The 21,199-nt window shown below is 35.0% G+C and overlaps 1 protein-coding gene across 8 annotated transcripts; it reads left to right on the top strand.

The window, feature by feature from the left end:
- Positions 1 to 315: 315 nt before the first annotated feature.
- Positions 316 to 20,998, top strand: LOC131163841 (uncharacterized). 8 transcript variants are annotated; one of them, XM_058120629.1, is made up of 13 exons: positions 316 to 737; positions 4,947 to 5,145; positions 12,349 to 12,395; positions 12,475 to 12,852; positions 12,980 to 13,194; positions 15,645 to 15,968; positions 16,150 to 16,360; positions 17,705 to 17,797; positions 17,903 to 17,994; positions 18,342 to 18,459; positions 18,595 to 18,680; positions 20,141 to 20,192; positions 20,306 to 20,998. In XM_058120629.1, exons 3-13 carry the CDS (start codon positions 12,387 to 12,389, stop codon positions 20,819 to 20,821), a joined length of 2,094 nt encoding a protein of 697 aa, XP_057976612.1. In that variant the 5' UTR covers positions 316 to 737; positions 4,947 to 5,145; positions 12,349 to 12,386; the 3' UTR covers positions 20,822 to 20,998. The 8 variants fall into 8 exon arrangements, with proteins under 8 accessions (XP_057976612.1, XP_057976613.1, XP_057976615.1 ...); XM_058120630.1 differs by lacking the exon at positions 4,947 to 5,145 and having other exon boundaries at positions 316 to 612; XM_058120632.1 differs by lacking the exon at positions 4,947 to 5,145 and having other exon boundaries at positions 16,207 to 16,360.
- Positions 20,999 to 21,199: the final 201 nt, after the last annotated feature.

Below are 21,199 nucleotides of genomic sequence, written 5' to 3'. Positions count from 1 at the left end.
ATTTGAGTACTGAGAAATGCCGCAATCCACGACATGAATCAAGGAGTCAAATTACGGCTGAAATCACGTAAGGAGAAAAGTTAGCAAATTACTTTATCTTGGAACATACAAATTAATTAAATTTTCCCCAATTGTTTGTATAAATAAGAAATTATAATAAAATATATAGAAATTCATTATTTACTTCTTATTTTCCCTCCTGCTCCTATCCTAATTTTATCATTTTTTTCACTAAACAAATTTTAATTAATCACAATAATGTGAGTTACAGTCACATTGTCACTAAATAAATGTGAAGGAAAAATAAGTAAATTAAGGAAGTCGAGAGGCGCTTCAAGCCCTATTGCCTTGCGAGGCTGCGTGTCAGCTACTGCGCACAGCTGCCCACTTCACCTTGGACCTCCCGGGTTTCCCTTGCACTGCCGGATCAGCGATCACCAGAAGAGTAGCCGGAGCGCGACGGAGCAGTGAGAGGGAGTCTCCGGAGGATGATTTTGCTTCTTCGATTCTGTGGCCCTGCTTTCTGGCTGCTATAGCTGTCCTCCTGTCTCTTTCTAACTTCCCAACTCTCTGCGACACTGCCTCTCTCTCCCTTTCCATTTCGAGCGCTTGGTCAGCTCCTCTTTTGAGATGTGCTGTGTTCTGCAACTCTTCCGTGTCTAATAGTTTACCAAAATGCAAAGAAGCAAATAAGTACCCAAAAGCCGATAATCGAGCTTTATATTTGTTGCTGAATGGTATTGCCTGATCAGCTTTAGTTTGTTCTCAACTTTATGTGCTGAGTAACAAAATGTTCATATTCAACTAAGCTGTTTTTGCAAAATTTATTTCTTTCTCAAAAATACTATTTCTTGTATATGCTTCATGCTTGTCAACTAGATCTAAAAATTCCGATTTAAGAACTTGTATATCATTTGTTTCACCGAATAGTTTTAAACACTTTGTATTCTAGTTGAATTGGTTTTCCTGTCAATAACTTTAATGGCTTTTACTCCCACTTTTCCTGTGCACACTTCTATAGGGCGTCATGTCCATGCCGTGTATGTGTCTAATACTAGGATTCCTCGGGCACATCAGAAACATGTCCACAATTTTAAGATATATAGTTAATACTAGACTCCTGTTTGGCATTCTACGCCACGCCTTGAGCACTCCTCCAATACTTTTATTTTTGGCATGCTTTTTTGTTCAGATATATAAGATGACTTTCTTTATTTTCTTAATAAAAAATTTAATAATAAAAGAAAAATAATCATGTTATTGGGTTTTCAAAACATTACATTAAACCTGTCAAGATTTATCACCCAGTGATGATGTGATATAGTAAGAATTTTTACAAAACAAGCATGAAAGAGGAAGACACAAATGTATTTAAATTGTAGTTTTTCTATTGTAAGGTCTTAATAAATATTAAAAACTTAATATTTGTCACAAAGGCTATGTTTAAATTTAGTGTTATGTAATTATTAATTAGCATGTCCTTATGTCACGGGACGAATACTTCACACCTTTGTGAATGGATTGTGCAGCGTTAGCTAAAGTCCTCTTGTTTAACTGACCAACCTAGCGTTTATCATAATTTACCAACAAAACACTTTCATTGTCATTTAAGCAGATATAAGAAGAAGCAATAAGTGACTTATGAAAGCAATGACACTTAAGCACTAAACATTGAAGTAATGTAATTCATTATCAACACCTCTGTTAACAATGTGTGTCTAGTAAGGGAAGCTAGTAGGCGAAACACGTTAGCAATAGCTAGTGAGTTTTATAAGTTGATGAACACTTACCCTTCCCCTGAAGAGCTTTCTATGCTATGCTCACTTTGACACTAGGAATCATCAATGTGACTTAGGAGTCATACTCCCGTTTTTAGCCTGGGAAAAACTATCTCTAAAAAATAATCCTATACTAGTATTTACATGATGGAAATCCATCCCAAACACACGAGACAAGCGGTCACAGACAAACATAATGCCTTGAATAAGCTCAGCTTGTGATGTTGTGTCTTATAACTTTAGGCTTTGTTGTGCCCCCATATTAGTCATACTCATACCCCTTGTCTGTGTCCATGTTTCCTAGAACCTTTATAATTTTTGTCATCATATTTGAGTCCATGCCTCCTAATCTTATTTGGTGAACACCTAATTTTAGTCAAAGCCATTGAGAAAAGGGAGAAACACTGCCTTGATATTTATCTTGTAGTTTTTTGGTTCTTAGCGTGCTATTTGGAAATTTTTTAAAAGCTGTCCATAAACATCAATAGGGTGGCCGCATAGGCCCAATATATAGTTTTGGCATTTTGGAATTGGGAAGTCCAATCCATGCGCTATGCATCTACCACTGTGCTTTGTTTGTGACAACATCGTTGGAAAACTTATGTAATTTTGTATGTTTTAGTGCATAACTATAGTTAAGAGTCAAGACTTTGGAAAGTATGCACAAAAGGTGATAGTCTAATGGAAAAAGTGATTGTGGGCCTGCACAAGCCAATGCTTATGTAATTTCAATGATGTATCTCCCTCCCTCCTCTCTCTCTTGGTCTCCCTCTCTCTTTCATGCTCGCTTGTGTGTGTGTTTTTTCTGAAAATCAATGTGCGGATCATGGTTGGTTGCTCGACCTGCCTCTTGTGCTATCTGCTTGTTGTTTCAATTTAACTCTAGAGTTAGTAGCCTACTTATTTATCATTTACATTACATGTAAAAACTCCAAAGTTTGATTCCTATTGATCATAGTATGCTAGTAATGATAACAATTATGCAAATAATAAGAATAGGAGTAGTAAATAATAATATCAATAATAATAGTACTGCTACTAATAATAATCATAATAATTATATGCTGCAATTTTGACAAGTGTTATTTTTCCTAGGATTGAAACTGAGATATGTCCTATCTAGAGCAAGGCCCATGAAAATAGGCAGAAAGTAGAATTCAGTGTGCATGTGGTTAAGATATTTGAATGAAGTTGATTTTGGGTGTGCTTATCTACTTAAAAATCCTTACAGAGAATGCAAATCTTTTGTTGTGGGAATTTGCATGATGAGGGGATCTGTTTTTAACTCAAGAATTGGAAGAAAAAATTGGAGACAATTCGAGAGTGCTCAATGATGCAAAGAAGAAGCTGTACCCAGTTGTGAAAGCATGGCTGGAAGATCTGAGAGATTTGACCTATGGTGCGGTCTGTATGGATGATTATGTTAGATGAGCTTTTGTTTGATTGTTTGTGATGCAGGTTGATGGCTGAGCCCAAAGTTAGCACTGCACCATCATTATTCATTCACCTCTATTTAATGTCTTGTTCCATTTAAAGTTCAGATGTGGTCTAAGATTAAAATGTTTGATGGTTGATTTCAAAATGTTTTGAAACAAAGAAAAAAACTTTGTCTGGAAAGAGTTGTAGTTAGATATTAGACATCTAAAAAACCATTACAAAGTTTAGACTCCACATTATATGAGTTTGATCCTCGTGATTATGACAAGGATAGGGAATAAAGGGGATGTATAAACTGATAATTGACGTTAGAAGTGGAAAATATTTTCCTATTGTTGGGATGGGATGTGTTGGTGAGACAATCATGGCTTAGCATGTATTCAATGATGAAAACCTGCAGAGCATTTTCATTTTTAAAGCTGACTTTGATTGGAGGAGAATGACAAATGCAATTCTTGAGTCTCACTTTCCAATCCTCTAGTTTGAATGAGTTGAATCAACTTCAGCCTGAGCTAAAGAGGGTAGTAATGGGGAAAAAAGGTTTTTTGTTTTAGATAATGTGTGGAACAATAAATAAAGTGATTGGGATAGTCCTCGATCCCCTTATAAAGTTGAAGCAGAAGGTACTAAGGTCATAGTGTGAACACTAGACCACATACATCTTCGATTTATATTTTTTTCTTTGTTGAGAAACAAGACATTTTTCCATCCACCAAAAAAGGTCTATTTTCCTCTCCTTAAACTCACAATCCTTTGGGTGTATTGAGATACTTGAGTAATGAGACAAGCAAGGCTTCAAATGTGCAATACAATGTTAAGATTGGAAGAATTTCATTATTATTCTCTTCAGATAACTCCCTTATTTCATTTTAATATATCCACCCATTCACCAACATCAAGTGTATTTGCAAAAAGGCCTCTCCATAGTTTTGTTATCATTGGCAGAACATTGGGACATGCTTTTTCATTATCTCCACCTGAAAAGCATTTTGCTTAATAACCAGCCGAAAATCATCATCCAATAAATGCTTCAAAGAAAAATGAAATCCAGTGATTTGCATTATTGATGCAACATCTTTATGACACATCACCATGATCTTACTCCTTTCTACTCTTAACTCTGTAAGGGGATTACAAACTGGGATATGATCTAAAACAATAAAAAACTTTCCCCTGCTAATGTCTTGTTTAGTTCAGCCTGAAGTTGATTCAACTCTTTCAAACTAGAGGATTGGAAAGTGAGTAACTCACGAATTGCCTGTGTTTGGTCCTTTTCACATCATCCAATACATGGATCGATGTGTTGAATTAAGAATGCTCATCTACCTTTTCGTTGTTGAATATGTACTTAGCCAGTTTGTCATGCCAACCCCCTCCCATCAAAACAATGGGAATCACACCAACTTCTTTGCCTCATTTCATTGTCGATCTCCTTATCTTGAAGTATGAACTTTGAAGGGAATAATGCTTGGGTTCAAATGGGGGATTAAGTGTGATACCTTATTTGTACTAGCTTAGGGGGCTTGACCATCAGCTTGTTGTGCAATGCCTCAATGGCAATCTCATCTGCCACTTACTCCACATAATGGGTCAAATATTTCAGTATCTTTCAGTCGTGTAGTCTTGTATTTGATTCTTCTTTGCGTTGTTGAGCACTTCTTGAATTGTTCTGATTGTCCTTCCTGATCTGAGAATGAATTCTCTCACGGAGTGCAAATTCCTACAACTCAGGAAAAGCAATTCTTGCGAACAGATCAAACAGCACAGAATGCACACAGAAACACCTCTGCTACTGGCATGTTGTTTCCCTTCAATTCCGTATGAAGAAGTTGTTGGAAAGCATGTGTTGAAGAAAAGTGATGGGTTTCAAGTTAATGATACTTGCACTAAGCTGAGGAGGAAGGAAACACCAGAAGCTTTATAGTAAATTGTAAGTCGTAACTGCCTTTACAGTCCCTTGATTTCCTCCTACACGCCTTCCACTACCTAAATTGTAGGGTTTTTTTGGTCAATAAATCTCAGATATGGCGCCCATAACCCTTTAATTATACTTCTAAAGAACAAGAAAACAAAAGAAAAGAAAAGAACTTGATGTGTTATCAATGTTAGCTTCCAATTGTGCTCAACATTATCCATGCTTTATTTTTATCATTTTTTTTTTAAGTTTCCATTGCTTTGTCTTTTTGTTTTGTATATCAATTTTTAGCCTTTGTTTGCTTCAAGTAGATTTAATTAAATGTAAAAAGTAAAGGAGTACTAAAAGATGAGAATTGAAGTTCAAATTGGTTCTCAGGGCCCCAATGTTCTTTGCTTTAGTTTTTCGTCTCTTTGCATTTAGAGCAACTAAAAATCATCAACATGTGGGCTTGTTCATACTTAATCTAAGCTGTTATTTGTAAAATTAATATTTTTTCCCAAAAGTTTAAGTTCTTGTAGAATGGTCATCTACTAGTTGAATAAATCCTTTCCCCGGATTTGGAATATCTACTGTTCCATGGAATGGTTATATTCTAGCTGGTAAAATGCACTTTATTCCAACAATTATATTTTACTGGCACCGAATTTTAGATAGAACTGTTTGAAGAAAAAGGAAAATGCACTATTGCCTTGAAGTTCCCATTTCTTTTATAAAGTGCAAAGGATTTGAAGGGGTGGAGTTTGATTTTTTTTTTTTTACCCTCATCTAAAGTACCCAATCCAAACAAAGTGATAGTCTGGGGCTTTCTTATAATTTGGAACTCAAATTCACTAGATATGTGTCTAGTCCCCATGCTTCATTGTATTTGCAATGTATTATGATAGCTTATGCAATTTAATTTCTTAGTTCATAGTAATTATCGTAGGCCTTTGTGAAGCGTTGTGCAAAAGATGATAATCTGATGAAATTAAGTGATTATGGACCTGTAAATGCCAATGCATATATAATTTCAATGATAGCGCTGTTTCTGTCTCTTTCTTTGTTTTCCATGTGGGTTTTGTTTAAAAATGAATGTGGAGTTGTTTGTTAGTTGCTGGACTTGCCTTTTGTGCCATCTACTTATTTTCAATTTAATTCTAGTTAATTCTAGTTACCTGCTTACTTATAATTACTTGTTGAGTTGTAATAGTGCTAATAGTCATATATATAATAAAATTAAGCATAGTAGTTAATAATAATAGATCGGAATTTTGACAAGTCTTAGATTTATCAGAATTGAACCTTGTGTTATCTTATCTTGTAAAATGGACACAAAAAATTGTTAGAAAGTAGAGCTCATAAGGTTAGATACTTCAATCAATTGATTTTGGGTATGCTCCATCAATCAAAATACCAGGATAGAGAATGCTAATCTTTAGTAAACTGTGAAAGTGACTATCTAGACCCATATTGAGTACTACAATTATGTAGATATTGGGTGCTTACCTCAATATATTATATTTGCAAAATTTACTTTATTAATGTTTCGTAATGTATGATAATCAGATCTCTAAGAACTTTGATGATTCACTTTGTATTTTTGTGTGCACTACAATCAAATTTTCAGCCTAAAGGCACCAGCATGGTTTCTATACTTTAACATTAGAATAAATTGACTCAATTGTGTACATGAATTGACTCGTTTACTAGAAACAGAAGATGCCTCAGGTTATATATCATAGGATTTTGATTAGACCATGGATTCTAGATTACATTAAGTGGGTACACGAGTGTTGTTGCACGAAATAGATGTTGTGATTGATTGGTAGGTTATTATATTATGGATAAAAGGAACTAACTTCCCTCGAGGTTAGGTGAAAGCAGAAAAGACCTGGATCTCCTTTGAGATTTAAAAAATATAGAGACCTCCCTTGAAGCTTGGGAAAAAGACACAAACCTCCTCAAATGTTGAGGAGGTCTCTAAATGTCAGGATTTAATGCCAAAACCCAAAATTGCCTACTAATTATTTTTTCTGAGTCCATTGAGGAGCATAAGTGCCAATGACAATTCTTTGGCATATTTTCCTAAGACTATCTTAATTTTTATGGTTCTATCCTTTACTTTTTTACATCTACAACACTATTTTATGATTCTATCCCATTTTTATGTTTTTCTACCCGAGTACCAAAGTTCAAATCTTGAATTTTCAATTTCTGTAGATTTTGTTCAACCAACTTATTTAAAATGGGTGGGATCATAAAGTTGGGGTTAATATTACCTATTCAAGTCCTTGAAAATTTGTGTTTCAGATTTATCACTCATTTTTCCCTTATGTTCGGTACAATGTTGGCAATGGGGAACAAATCTGTTTCTGGGAGGATGATTGGTTATAGGAGGCTCCTATGGCTAACATGTAGCCTTGTCTCTTATCATTTAAATTCTTTTTGTGATTCCCCTGTTAGTTCCAAGGTTTATCAACTCGGTTTTAATGATAATAAACTATTGATTACTAATGACTTTGCATTTAAGTTGTGTTCTACAAGATTAAAGCCATTGCAAGAAGAAATTAAAGTCTTACATTTGATTTATTTATGCTGTTATTCTCTCAGTTTTAATGTTCTTTAACTTGTAAAATCATGAGAAAACACAAGGCATAACATTAATGGACTTAAACTAGCAATTTGGGAACAAAATGAAAAGCAAACCTCAACCTTGTGCCAGGGGCAGTCAACCAGGCCCAAGGAGGCGGTTGATTAGTCTGATGACAAGTTTTGCCTGCGACAGTTTTCTTGTTGCTAACAGCTAGTAAGCAGTTGGCCAAACCCTATAAGCAGTCGACCGGTCTGACAAGTCAGCAGGCTCCAATAAACAAAAAACTACTAGTTTTCATCCAAATATATATGTCCTCCTAAGTCTTGCGAATGTTAGGGAAGCTATCCATATTAAACTACCAAGTGCTCTTGTTTTCAATTCTCTCTTATATTCTTTTTGCGCTTTTATTTGTGCATCCTTAAGAAAAAAACTTTTGAGTTTTATTTGGTTATTCGTTGAGAGTTTAGCTTGTGAGCTTAAATTGTATATATTCGTTGTGAGGGATTTTCTTTGTATTTGCTTGTGAGCTTAATGATTGTATTTGCTTCCTTAGTATTTGTAAAACTTGGATTGTAATTTGGTTTCCTTGGTTTACAAAAAAATAAGGGGTTGTATTGGTTTCCTTGGCCTCTTGTAAAACAAAGAAGTTAGTGGAACCTTAAGACGGTTAGTCTTGGGAGAGTGGATGTAGATCGGTTGCCGAACCACTATAAAAGCGTTTGCATCTTTCTTCCTTTCTCTCTCTGATTTAATTGCTTTTATATTTGTGCATTTTCTTGCTTGTTTTAATTTGCTTTAACTTTTGTATCAAACTCATTAATTTTCATTAAACCCAATTCACCCCCCTTTGGGTTGCCACTTGGGCCATCATCCCCTATCTCTACTTTTTTTTGTTTCCCACTTGCAAGAAAGTGGTACTTGTGGGACATTCAATTTTAGAGGAACCTTAATGAGTAAGACCGGACAGCTTGCTCCCTTGCTCAACATGCTTCATTCTTTTCAGCTCCAATCAGGTATTGATTAAAAGAGTTTAGGGCTTAGATTCTTTGGGTGAATTTTCGTGTAAAACTGTAAATCATTCTTTTCTCATTTGATTTGTGCTGATAAATCATAATGCTACTCCTTTTGCCCTATCTTTCAGTTGGAAGGCCAAAGCCCTTTATAAGGTTAAAGTCTTTTTGTGGACACCTGGTCTTAGAAAAAAAGTAGGACCAATGACATGTTTCAGAAATGGAAACCTGAAAAATTCTTATTGCCTAATGTGTGTGTTCTCTGTGGTAAGAGTGAAGGGACTTGTTCACCTTTGTTCTTGTTAGATTACCACTTTACCTAAAAGTAAGGTTTTAAATTTTGATTTCGATTCAAATTTTGAAGCTCCAAAAGTTCGGAAATTTCGATTTGAAAAAATAACGGAAATCAATAGTAAAGCATGTATTCTTTGTGAAAATTTAAAAATGGTTAACAAACATAATTATGTAAGTTTTATGACTAATATATTTCAAGTTAAATACATCTATGTTGTGTATAAGGTGGGAAAGTTGTAATATAGTATGTGTATCAAGCATATTTGTAAGATAATGTAATTAAACATAGTCAATTTACACAAATGTAATTCTTAAATCATTTAAATATTATTTATTATACAAATAATGATAATTTAGACATGAATGGTGAATAAAATGTTGTTGTAAGTTTATTTTGTCATATAATTTTAAAAGCACTTGTAATAATTTTGTTTCAATAAAAATATATAAAATAAATTAAGAGAGAAATTTCACTTCACTCCTAAATCTCTCATTTGAATTTTGAGGAAATTTCATTGTAAAGTTAAAACTTAAACAAGTTTTGCTAAAATTTTGTGATTTTGATAAATTTAAGATGATTCGTTGAGATTTCGATGGAAATTATGTGAGGTGGGAATTGACTGCCATTTCGATTTCGAGGGTGATAGAAATTGGAAATTTCTGTTAATTTCGTAGAAAATTAAGACCATGCCTAAAAGCTTAAGCTATTAGATTGTGGGCCAACAATATATATCATGTCTTAACACTCCCCTGCACGTGCATCGACAACACTTGGAGAGAAACAAACAATGAGTAACACCCATATTGGGAACACAATAATTTTTTTTTTTAACAAAATTACATTAAAATCGAGCAACAAGCCTAGAACCCAGGATCTCCTGGTAACTAGCTCTAATACCATATTAGATTACCACTTTACGTAAAAGCTTAAGCTATTAGGTTGTGGGCCAATAATGTATATCAAGCCTTAATAGTTCTTACGTTGTCATTTCTATTGGACTCTTTGTAATACATTGTTTGGCATTTTTGAAGAGAGTTGGAAGAGGAGGGGGGGGGGGGGGTGGGCTCCTTGGAGGCATTTTGAACTTTTTTTGTTTAAGGCATTTGGAAATGGGAAGGAGGGAGAGGCTTCATAGCTATGCTCAATTTTGGCTATCTTCAGGTGTATTTGGTTGGAGAGAGATGCTTGGTGCCTTAAGAACTTGGAATGCTTTTCTAACTTGCTTTGGAATGGAGTGGTGTTTCTTGCATTGCTGTGGGTTTTGCCGAATGGTCTCTTTCAGCATATACCTCTGTGAGATCTAGAGCAGGACTGGGTTGCTTTGCTCTGATAGAGCTGTTTTGTAATCCTTGTTCTCTGGTTTCAAGTTTTGTTCTTTTTCTGTTGTATAGGAAGGATATCTTATCCTCCCTGCTTTCTTTTTTTTTTTTTTTACTTTCTTGTTGAACTCTTCTTCTCTCTCCCTAACAAAACTTTTTGTTTATCAAAAAAAATTTTAGTTAACTTTCTCCTAGTTATTGTGTCAACTATCTTCATGTTTTGACAAGCAAAGGTTCTATTTTCCAAGTTGCTTACCTAATCCTAGTTGCCCAAACTATCTTTTCTTTACCTGCTCACATCCAAAATACTATGGGAATTTGACATTTTGACACTGGTACTTGGGCATAGGCATGATGCATTGCTTTGGGATGAAAACGTACCATATCGCCACATCCTTGTTTATTTTGATACTTGAAAGCCCAACACGTCTTTCATAGGGAAAGCAATGTGTCACCCCTAGAGGAGCACTGACGAATCATCTCTAAGGGTTTATATAGTAAAAGTTTGACAAGACGAGTTTTATGCGGGCTGTAAACTACCTTATGCAACCTTCCTTTATATGGACTAAAGACTTGCTATGTGTAGAAAGAGATGAGACCAAGATTGGATTTAACATATGATCACGAAATTTGTGTTGGGTTTAATAAATGAGATTGGACAATTTATTTGCAATGAGTTACATAACATATGCTTTAGGGTGTATAATTGATGGTTTGGGTTATACTGAAGTATTTTAATGCTAGAAACCTACAATAACAGGTTTGAAGGACATGTGTTTTAGGAGAGAGTGGGATCATTTTGGAATGGTGCTGAATTTACACTATTTGGCATCACAATAGAAGTCTTATGAAAGCTCACAAACAATTGAACACCACAGTTCAGTACAGAGTAGATTTTGCTTTGCTTAAGTTGGTTTTGCTCAAGTCGTGTGGGTAAATTCTTAATCAGCTTAATACTGATGATTAATGGAAGGTAAGGAGGGCCGCCTATAGGCTATGTACTCCAGATATACATGTTATGTGTTTAGAGTCAAGTTGAACTAGTTACCATCTATTTCTCCATTTTGAGGTGGCTAAGCAGTTTTAGCACCATCTTTTCTCAGTTTTTGAGGGGGCAAAGGTATCGTCATGAGCTGTCAGTGCTTTTTTGTTGATGCACCTTTGGGGTTTTGGAAGGAGTAAGAAAGAGTGTGTTTCGTGGAAATGCGTTGTTTTTGCTCTTTTTTGGGCTTTATGGCTTGAAAGAATTGCTAGGATTTTAATGATGAATCCATCCCATTTATTTTGAGATAGAGTTGTTTTCCATGCTTCCCTTTGGACGCACTCTTTGGTTGTTTTTTTCTTTTTCTTTTCTTTTCCAGGGTTGTCTGATCTTCATTGGGATTAGAGGGGGATTTATTTTAATTGTTTTCTGATGTCTTTAGGTGGATGTCTTATTCTCTATTCTTTTTCTTGATCTTTTAATTCTTCTCTATTAATGGTATTGTTTTTCTAATAAAAAAAAAATCTCGACCTTTGTTTTTAGGGATTTGCTCTGAATCTATTTGCTTCTTTTGTTCTGACGTCTGCCTCTTTTCGTAACTCTCTCCCTCTTTCTCTCTGTCGCATGCGCATAGGCGCACATGCGCACAAATTTTGGGTTATGTAGCACGCCGCACAGTGAAGAAAGAGAGTTAAGTTCGCTTTCCAAGGGTGAGAGAAGGTGTTGAATTCCCTGCTGCCTGCACACCATCTCCTCACTTTCATATGTGGCAAAAAAAAGTGCTGCATTTGCATTCAGGATCTCATGTTATAGTATAAATAGTCATTGTTTAAACCATTTCTTAAATTGAGATGTTGGATTGAATGCTACCTTACTTGATTAGTTCTTAGTCTAGAAAACATGGAATGTGTTCAAGGAAGAGGTTATCCTAGCATCCAACTCTTTGGCTTTTTGTTGATTAAAACATATATGTATTGTTTGAAGTGCTAAGTGTGCATTCCATTACTCAAGAGTATTTTTGAATCTGATATTTGTAGGTAAATCTCAGTTGTGTCAATCTGCAGTCTTTATCTCCATGAAGCTTGTAAGGTTCTCTCTCTCTGGTGTACTATGTATACGGTGATCAAATTCTATTTTGGGCTCACTAATTTTTTCTTATGCAGACATGTTTGAGCAAAGGAATGGGTTTTCATTTCCCTCCATGTCACATATTTAATATATGTGGGTTTCAGATATTACTTGATTGCCCTTTGGATCTCTCAAGCCTCACAATCTTCTCGCCTATTCCCACTGATTCTTGTACTCTGCCGGATGATGAAACTTCCAATTGTTCAAATGATTTAGAGTCCATGGACCGAAAGAGGCAGAAAATTGAAAAGCCTCTTAATGCAAATGATCTAATAAAGGCTGAGCCTTGGTTCAAGACTGTTACGAACTTGCACCTGTGGGACATTTCTTTTATTGATATTGTATTGATCTCAAGTCCAGAGGGCCTGCTTGGGTTGCCATTTCTTACTCGAACTAAGGGTTTCTCTGCTAAGGTAACTAGAGAGAAAAGAAAAATGAGCCTTTTAATTCATTTTTAGTATTTCAGGTTTTTGTTTTGATATATTCTTCTTGCAGAAAGTGAGTGTGATTTGCTTGTTTTGAATGTTTGACTTGGGTCAGGTATATGTGACTGAAGCAACATCAAGAATTGGGCAGCTTATGATGGAGGATCTTATTTCAATGCAACAAGAATTCAGGCAATTTTATGGACCTGAGGGCTCTTGTTTTCCTCAATGGATGAAGTGGGAGGAGCTTGAAGTGCTTCCATCTTCATTGAGAGAGAGAGCATTAGGCAAAGATGGGTCAGAGTTAGGTGGTTGGATGCCTTTGTACAGGTAATTTGTTTTGCAGGACCAGTTTTATTTTTCTCTTTTTGCTTGCTTTTTTCATTGATAATGTGTGTGATCAAGGATTGACCTATGCCTGAGGATGGAATACTCTTAGTAGCAATCTCTTGAATGGAACAAATGACGTGTGTGAGAGCGAAGGGATCAAAATTGACGAGGCTTCTCAAACATGAAGGGCTAATGATTTTTTTTAATTATTTTTTAATGATGAAATAAATGTAGTTACTGCCATAATTCATGATGATGTGAATTATTTTTTTTACTATGATGAAGATATTTGTAATTGAAGCTCGATTATTGCTGTTGATATTTTAATATTGGTGAGTGTATTCCTTGGTCAAAATTGTTTAAAATTGTGGATGTGTAACTAGGTTAGGACATATATTTGAAGGAATGAGATCTGTTCTCATTTTTTGTGGTGCAAGGAAAAGGCATAATTATTTGTTATCAGTTGTGAGTATTTATTTCCAGGCAGATTTGTGTAGATGCATCCTTGCCCATTGTTCTTTTTAATATTGTCTGATCACAGTGAGCTCTTTCCTTGTATATGGCATATACTGGTTAATTTTTTTGTCTATTACTGCGGTATTTTTTTTTTCCCTGGCTGAGCTCTGTTTATGACCATGCACATACTTCCTCAGATTCTTTCTCTGCAACAAGGCTTCTAAGCCCTAATATGATGGTACTGTTGCTTGTGATTATTTTCTCCTTGATTGGAAAGTAGTAATTTTTATCTTCATTATTGGATTTTCTTTGTGACATCAATATGTTGTGCTGTGACATTTTAGATAACCTTGTGATACTAAATTCCAAAATTTCATATTAATTCTCATTCTTTATTTGCTTCTTGTTTTTAGCTAATCAATAAAATGGCCAAAAGTTGTATATCAACGTATCCATTTTGTAAGTATATGTGTTGGAAAGGTGTGGGAGAAGTATTCAAGAATTGTCTGAAGTTGAAAATTCTTCTGAATCATGGACACCTCTGAGGTGATAGGAACTTGTTCGGGGGTCATAATGGTTTAATGTGTGGCATGAACCTTGTTCTTCTGAACTTTTCTTGTAGTTTTAATGTTATATGGTGTAGACTCATAGGTATACATCTGTTCTGTTTGTGCATCCATTATTGCTAATCGAAATAAAAGAATCAAATTTTCTAAATGCAATAAATCAGACAATTCAACATGGCACTTCAAATTAAAAATTTTTTGGATCTTGAATACTGAGTTTAGGAGTTCATTCTTTGTAATTTTCAGATTTCCACATTGCTTAAAAGCTTATTTTAAGCTGTTAGATTGTGGGCCAGTAATGTACATGCAGCTGGATTGCACGAAACAAACAAACAACATCATTACAGGAAATAACATAATTTTTAACCACTAAACTTGGGCAATAATATAATCCAGGATCTCCAGGCAACCATAGCTTTTATGTTGTGTTAGATTACCACTTCATCTAAAAGCTTAAACTGTTAGATTCTGGGCAACGATATCAAGCTTGAACAATAAAACAATCTTTTTATTTGTTTGGCTGATAAACCATCTGCATCTAACATGCCTCCCAACATTGGCTAGGGATTAACTTCTCACATCTTTATGCCTCTCCCTTTTCTATTGTTTTCCAATATGGAAGTTTTGTTTGGGAAATATTTAAACTCAATATTGTTGATTGTTCTCAGGAGAAGTTTGACCTTTGGGATTTTTAGTTGCACTTGCTTTATTGTTTTGGCTATCTCTAAGCCTGGTGACTTTGTGATGCAATCAAGGACTCAAAGTAGGGCTCACTTTATTCTTTTGAGGCAAAGATGAAGCTGTGAGGAGCTTACAACTTACTGCTGAAATTATACTGGAGGATAACCAGGTTGACAACTTATCAATTGGTATAAAACAGCTCCAAGATATTTCAATGCATCCTTAACCTGGGGACTTGTTTGTTTTACTTGTGTACTATATGTGGTTTAGTGAACCAGCTGACCAGAAAGTAGTTTACTTGTCCAAGGGGGAACAGACTACGTTGATGCTTGAGGTAGTCAATACCCCTTCTTTTTGCTGCTCCCTTCTTGTTTGAGGACGACTTCTTGAACTCCTTAATGACTTCTGGTTAAGAGTTAGCCATTTAATATTGGATCTCAGTCATATTTATGAGAGGTTGATTCTAATTGTTCATAAATTGGTTTCCCTACAATGACATTGTTTAGTGAGTTGTCTATTATCAATTGAGAACTGGTGCTCTTGGTTGGGCACAACTTTTCATTAGTTGAGATGTTGCACACACATAAATTGTAATTGTGAATAGTTGAATTATTTATTGTTGTCAGTTGTATCATGTAAGAAAAATTGAACAGACAAATAATCAAGTTAGAGAAATTCAAGTTCAACAGCTATGAATTTTTTTGGGTATTTGAGAATGTAATAACTCAATAAGATGGATGATCTCAGTGCAGCTGATGTGAAGGATTGCATCCAAAAGGTTCAAGCTCTTAAATATTCTGAAGAAACCTGCTACAATGGGGCATTGGTCATAAGTGCAGCCAGCTCTGGTTTAGAAATAGGCACATGCAATTGGTTGATTAATTCTCCAAAAGGAAATATTGCATGTCTTTCAAGCTCCATTTTGGTTTCTGCTCTTGCAATGAGTTTTGATTACCATGCTGTTCAAGGAAATGATCTTATCTTGTACTCAGATGTTTCGTTTCTAAATGTCTCTGGAGGGATTGGGGATGATGAGAATTGTGCTGCTTGTAACAATTTCTCAAATCTCAGGTATTCTCACATTACATGTTTGTTGCAATATGTTAAATTAGGTTCTTTATATTATTTTTGGACACATTATTGTTGTTTTATAGGACATTATAGTTTAGGGAAAAAATTCCAATTTTCTACTTTTCTTAATTTATGGAAAAGGATGAAATTTAAATTCTGTCCTTTGAATGAAATGTTGCAGTGTTGATACTGATGACATGGAAGCATTGAATGAATTTTTGCTTGGTACTGATGATAGCTTGGAGGAAATTGAGAAACTAGCATTTATATGCTCCTGCATAATAGAGTCTATTAAAGCTGGAGGTTCGGTTGTTATTCCCATTGGTCGGCTTGGAATTGTTCTGCAGCTTTTGGAGCTGATATCAATTTCCCTTGAATCTTCACATCTGAAGGTATATTAATGACAATGCTGTACTTGTTTGGCTTGAAATTTTTCTGCAGCTTTTGGAGCTGATATTTTTCCCCTGTGAATTTTCAAATGTAAAGGTCTGTTGTTATTATTATTATTATTATTAGTTGCTGTTGTTACTACTACAACTGCTACTACTATTACTAGAACCTTATCAACAAATAATCTCCATCAGGGCGTGTATATGTATTATCAATATTTATACCGAAAATGGGTGTTGATTAAAGATTTTAATGGACAAGAAATGAACTGAAGTTTTAGTGTTATCCAATTTAGTATAGGCATTCAGTTGATGATTCAGTGATTTGGCCTCACCCTCACATGTTGAGAGTTGGCCTAGTTGAAGTGTTGGGAGCAAATTTTTAATATTTTTTTCCTATAAAAGTTTAGTCTTTAAGCTACCATACATGTGCTGGAATGGTTTAGGACCCAATGACCCATGTCATTTAAAACTATTATAGATGACTTTATGTTTGCCTTTTAAACTTCATCTTTTTGGCTGTGATCTCATGCCGGCCTGCCTATGACATGTTGGCAGACTAGAGGCAATGTGGTTCAGTGTGACAACTGACGATGCATAGTCCTAGCCACATCAATGCTACTTCTTATATGTGGGTTATATATGGAAATCTTCTCAACACTATTGTCGTTATCTTAATTTTTTTCTCTGAAATATTCATCAAGCTTCCAGAAGGAAGGTAGTTTTGGTGTTTCCAAGCAAGCAGCTACATTTATTTGGCTTTTGGCACCAAAGCTATTTGTATGCCAGTGAAAATCCAAGTTGTACGTGGGTATTTCATTACTAATACTTTGGAATAAAGAGAGAAATGAAGTGACCAGAATAGAGTGCATGATTTTATTCTATGTTTGAATTCAGGCAGTTAGTATTGAAAAAATTGATTTTACATGGAATTGTGTACTTGTATCGGGTATGTGTATGTCTAAGCTTTTGACTTCTTAAATCCTCATAATTTTGGGAGTAGGGCATGGCAAAAAATATTTTTAATATTCTATCTTTATTTTACAAGTGGTTTTTTATATAATACAAAGTTTTAAATATATATACTTTTGTAATTCTATCTTGAAGCCCTTGTATAGTAAATTTGAATTAGCTGACCTGTTTTTATTAGATGCATAACACATCCTTGTCTTTGTGTTGTGTATATAACACAGTACTTCAAAAGTATGTACAAAAGTCCATGTTGCATAGATATAAGAAAATAAATAAATAAACAAACTGTAGCATATAGGTTGGTTTAAACCTTGGTTTTCTTTATTGTGAGCCATACTTTGTAAGTTGTAATCATAAAATTAATCCGTGCTGTAGGTTCCCATGTTTATTATCTCTTCTGTAGCAGAAGAATTACTGGCATATACAAATGTCATACCAGAATGGCTATGCAAGCAACGGCAGGAAAAGGTAGATATTTTCAAGGACTTATTGTTTCACAGGCAGAATTCTATGGTGATTTACCGCAATATGAGGTTAAGAATCATTTACTTCATCTTTTGAATGGTCTTGCAGTTATATTCTGGTGAACCATTGTTTGCGCATGTAGAGCTCATAAAAGAGAAAAGGCTTCATTTGTTTCCTGCAGTTCATTCTCCTAAGCTGTTGTAAGATATTCCCTTGCCTCTGTTGATGTCTCTCTCTAGATGGATTTAACTAGTTGGAATATTAGACTACATTATTGTGAAAGTTGTATTTCTATTTTCTAACTTGTTTTGAGAGGCATTGCTTATCATCTTCATAGTCTTGTAGGTTGCAGGGTGTTAATTGCCTTCCATCAGTTTGATTTAGCTATTTTAAATCTTCCATTTCTGCTTTGCATTGCTATCACAATTATTAATTTTGCTCAATCGTGAAAAGCTTTTTATTTTTCTTCTGGTACTACTTCATTGATATTGGTCTTGCTGTTATATTCTTGTGCATTTCTCTGTAGAAACTGACATTACATGTGTAGAACACTATGGCAGGAACCTTGCATAGTATTTTCTCCTCATTGGAGTCTGCGGCTTGGTCCAGCTGTTCATTTGCTTCGACATTGGTGTGGGGATCACAACTCATTACTTGTTATGGAGGTGCTGGTCACCAACTAGAGTGTGACTGCCCATCTGATTTTATTTTATAAAGGCACCTGCCACCAGTGTTTTTTGATTGAAACTAAGTTTCATGACTTTACAATGACTGCTTTCTCTAAATGTGGTTATTTGCAGGAAGGTGTGGATGCTGATTTAGCTCTTTTGCCTTTCAAGCCAATGGCAATGAAGGTTCTTCAGTGTTCATTTCTTTCTGGAATAAAGTAAGCTTCTTTTTCTTTTTTTGGGCTTGTGGATGCTTCTCTTTTACTTGTCAAGTTGCATTACTCTTTACTTAAATGGTCTGTGTGGTTGTGTAACTTGTCTGTCTTTGACTCTGCATTTATGCCTGCTTCTTCCCCAATTTGTGTATTAGACCCTGACTCTGATGTGAAGATTCTTTATATTAACAGTAGCTTACAGTCGTAACTTCCAAGTATAACGAAACTGAAAACTATCAGGTGCAACTCTATACCAAATCTCCCCTTCCAATCCCCAAAATAGAAGAGGTAAAAAAGGGCTTAAGAAAAGGAAAATCATAGAAAAAATGAGAAATCAAACATGTTGAAAAAATTTGGTACGGTGAGTGCACCAATGAGTTAGCCTGCTATTTTAGGAAAATAGAACCTTTTTGATAATATAAGCCCTTTAGTTAGATGGTTCAAGATCATGTGGTGGTATTTTAATTGCTTTTGGCGATTTACTTTATTTGAGGCAGAATCCATTTTTAGACGGGGGTCATATCCCATATAAGAACAGAAGCACCTGGCAAGGGTGCTCGGCAACCTTTGCCTTGAGTTTGATAGACATGGCACTCTCATAAGGCCAGGCAAGAGAGCATTTATGAAATAATATATAAGAATTAAGGACTCATCGCTATTTTTGTGTAAAAGTGTGTGCACACAAAATCACAAAAAATTGTTAAAATGTAAACATAGTGTTTTAGGCAAATTCTTACTTTAACTTGTTTATACAAAACAACCCTCGTAGGGCCAATCCTAAGTATACTATTATAGTTGACAAAAATGTCTACTTTTTCAAGATTGTTACAAAAAATACCCTTTTATGTTTTAATCATAGGTGCAACACTATATAAACATACCCTAAAACTATATATACTTAACATATAACAGGCCATTGCATCTACCATGCCTTTTGGAATATTGTATCTATACAAAAATAATCCTCATAGGGCCTACCCTGAGTAAAATTTTATATTTGACAAGAATTTCTCTATTTTTTAAGTTTACTTGTACAAAAATACCCTTATTTAAGTTTCTTCATACAAAATGCACTTTTATGGTTTTAACCTAGGTGACTTATTATATAACATACCCTAAAACTACACTTTTATCGCGTAACAAGCCATTGCCTTTTTTAATAAAAAAAAGAAATTGTATTAAGAAAGGAGAAGAATTACAAACTATAGGAGGACAAGAAGTCCTAAAATAAAAAAGGAAAATACAATTAAAGGGAACAAGAGAAATAAGAAAACTAATTATGAAAACCCCACTTTAACCCTTTCCCATCATAATTGATTGCGCATGCATGTATTCAGATGCCCAGCTTTGGTTCTAGGCTTCTCACTTTTTTTAGGTCCTCTTTTCTCCACTGCCCAATTGAAGAAGAGGAATCCCTTTTTATTTTTTTTGGGGACTGACGTACTAATTATTTCTGTTTATAGGTTGCACAAAGTTCAGCCTTTGTTGAAAATATTGCAGGCAAAATTTATTGTGGTATTTCTATTCTACTTACACTTATCCTATGTCACGCTCCTCAGCGAGGATGAGTTGAGTTCAACTTTTATACATCATGAGTTATATATTTTCCTCTTTACTTCTCAAAATAGATGCCTGAAGACTTGGGGCAACGAATTGGAATTTCAAGCACAAATGCATTCTCATTGCTCTGTTTCTCTGAAAATGAGACATTACGCATCCCGAGGCTCAAGGACACTGCTGAACTGGAGATTGCAGCAGAGTTGGCTTCCCAGTTTAATTGGAGAAGGTTGAAGGGAGAAAGCACAAACATCACAAGATTAATGGGAGATCTCTTCATAGATCACGGCAAATATCGTCTGGTCCCTGGAAATCTGGCAGGCTCCTCTGGAAGTAAACCACTGATTCACTGGGGTTCACTTGGTTCGAAAAGGCTCCTGCTTGCATTAGAGAAGATGGGTATTCGTGGATCTGTAAATCCAGGTTTTGGCGAGGCTGGATCAGATAGTGCTTGTATCATACATGTCCATGAGCCCAAGAAGGCTACAATAGAAATCCAAGAAACAAGGACTATTATCAGCGCAGCTGATGAGAATTTTGCTTCCCTTATATTTGAAGCTGTGGATGGCGTCTTGAATGGCATATAAAAGAGGCAGTGCTCCTGTGTATTTGTTTAATTATTCTTGTCTGTAAATTATTCAAATCTACCCTCAGAAACCCACTTCTCGGTAAATTGAACTCAATAGTTCCAAATATTACAGCACAAGAACACTTTATTCTATTTTCAATTAATTAATTAATTTACTTTGGTTTCAAATTTAAAACCTAAGCCAACTTTTTCTAGTTTTCATAAGTTTGGAGAGGCTATGGGCACATGTATAAATTCCAGAACAAGCACTTTGGATAGGCATCTACATATTGGTACATCACATAATAATCATTCATAGTGATTTTTTTTTTCTTTCCTTTTTACCCTTGGGAGAGAGGATTTCCTTTGTACAGACTATCAATTGTAATAGGAATGA

This window comes from Malania oleifera, chromosome 9 (assembly GCF_029873635.1).
Source record: "Malania oleifera isolate guangnan ecotype guangnan chromosome 9, ASM2987363v1, whole genome shotgun sequence".
In the NCBI taxonomy this organism is placed as follows: domain Eukaryota; kingdom Viridiplantae; phylum Streptophyta; class Magnoliopsida; order Santalales; family Ximeniaceae; genus Malania; species Malania oleifera.
This window is presented reverse-complemented; position numbering and strand designations above follow the sequence as displayed.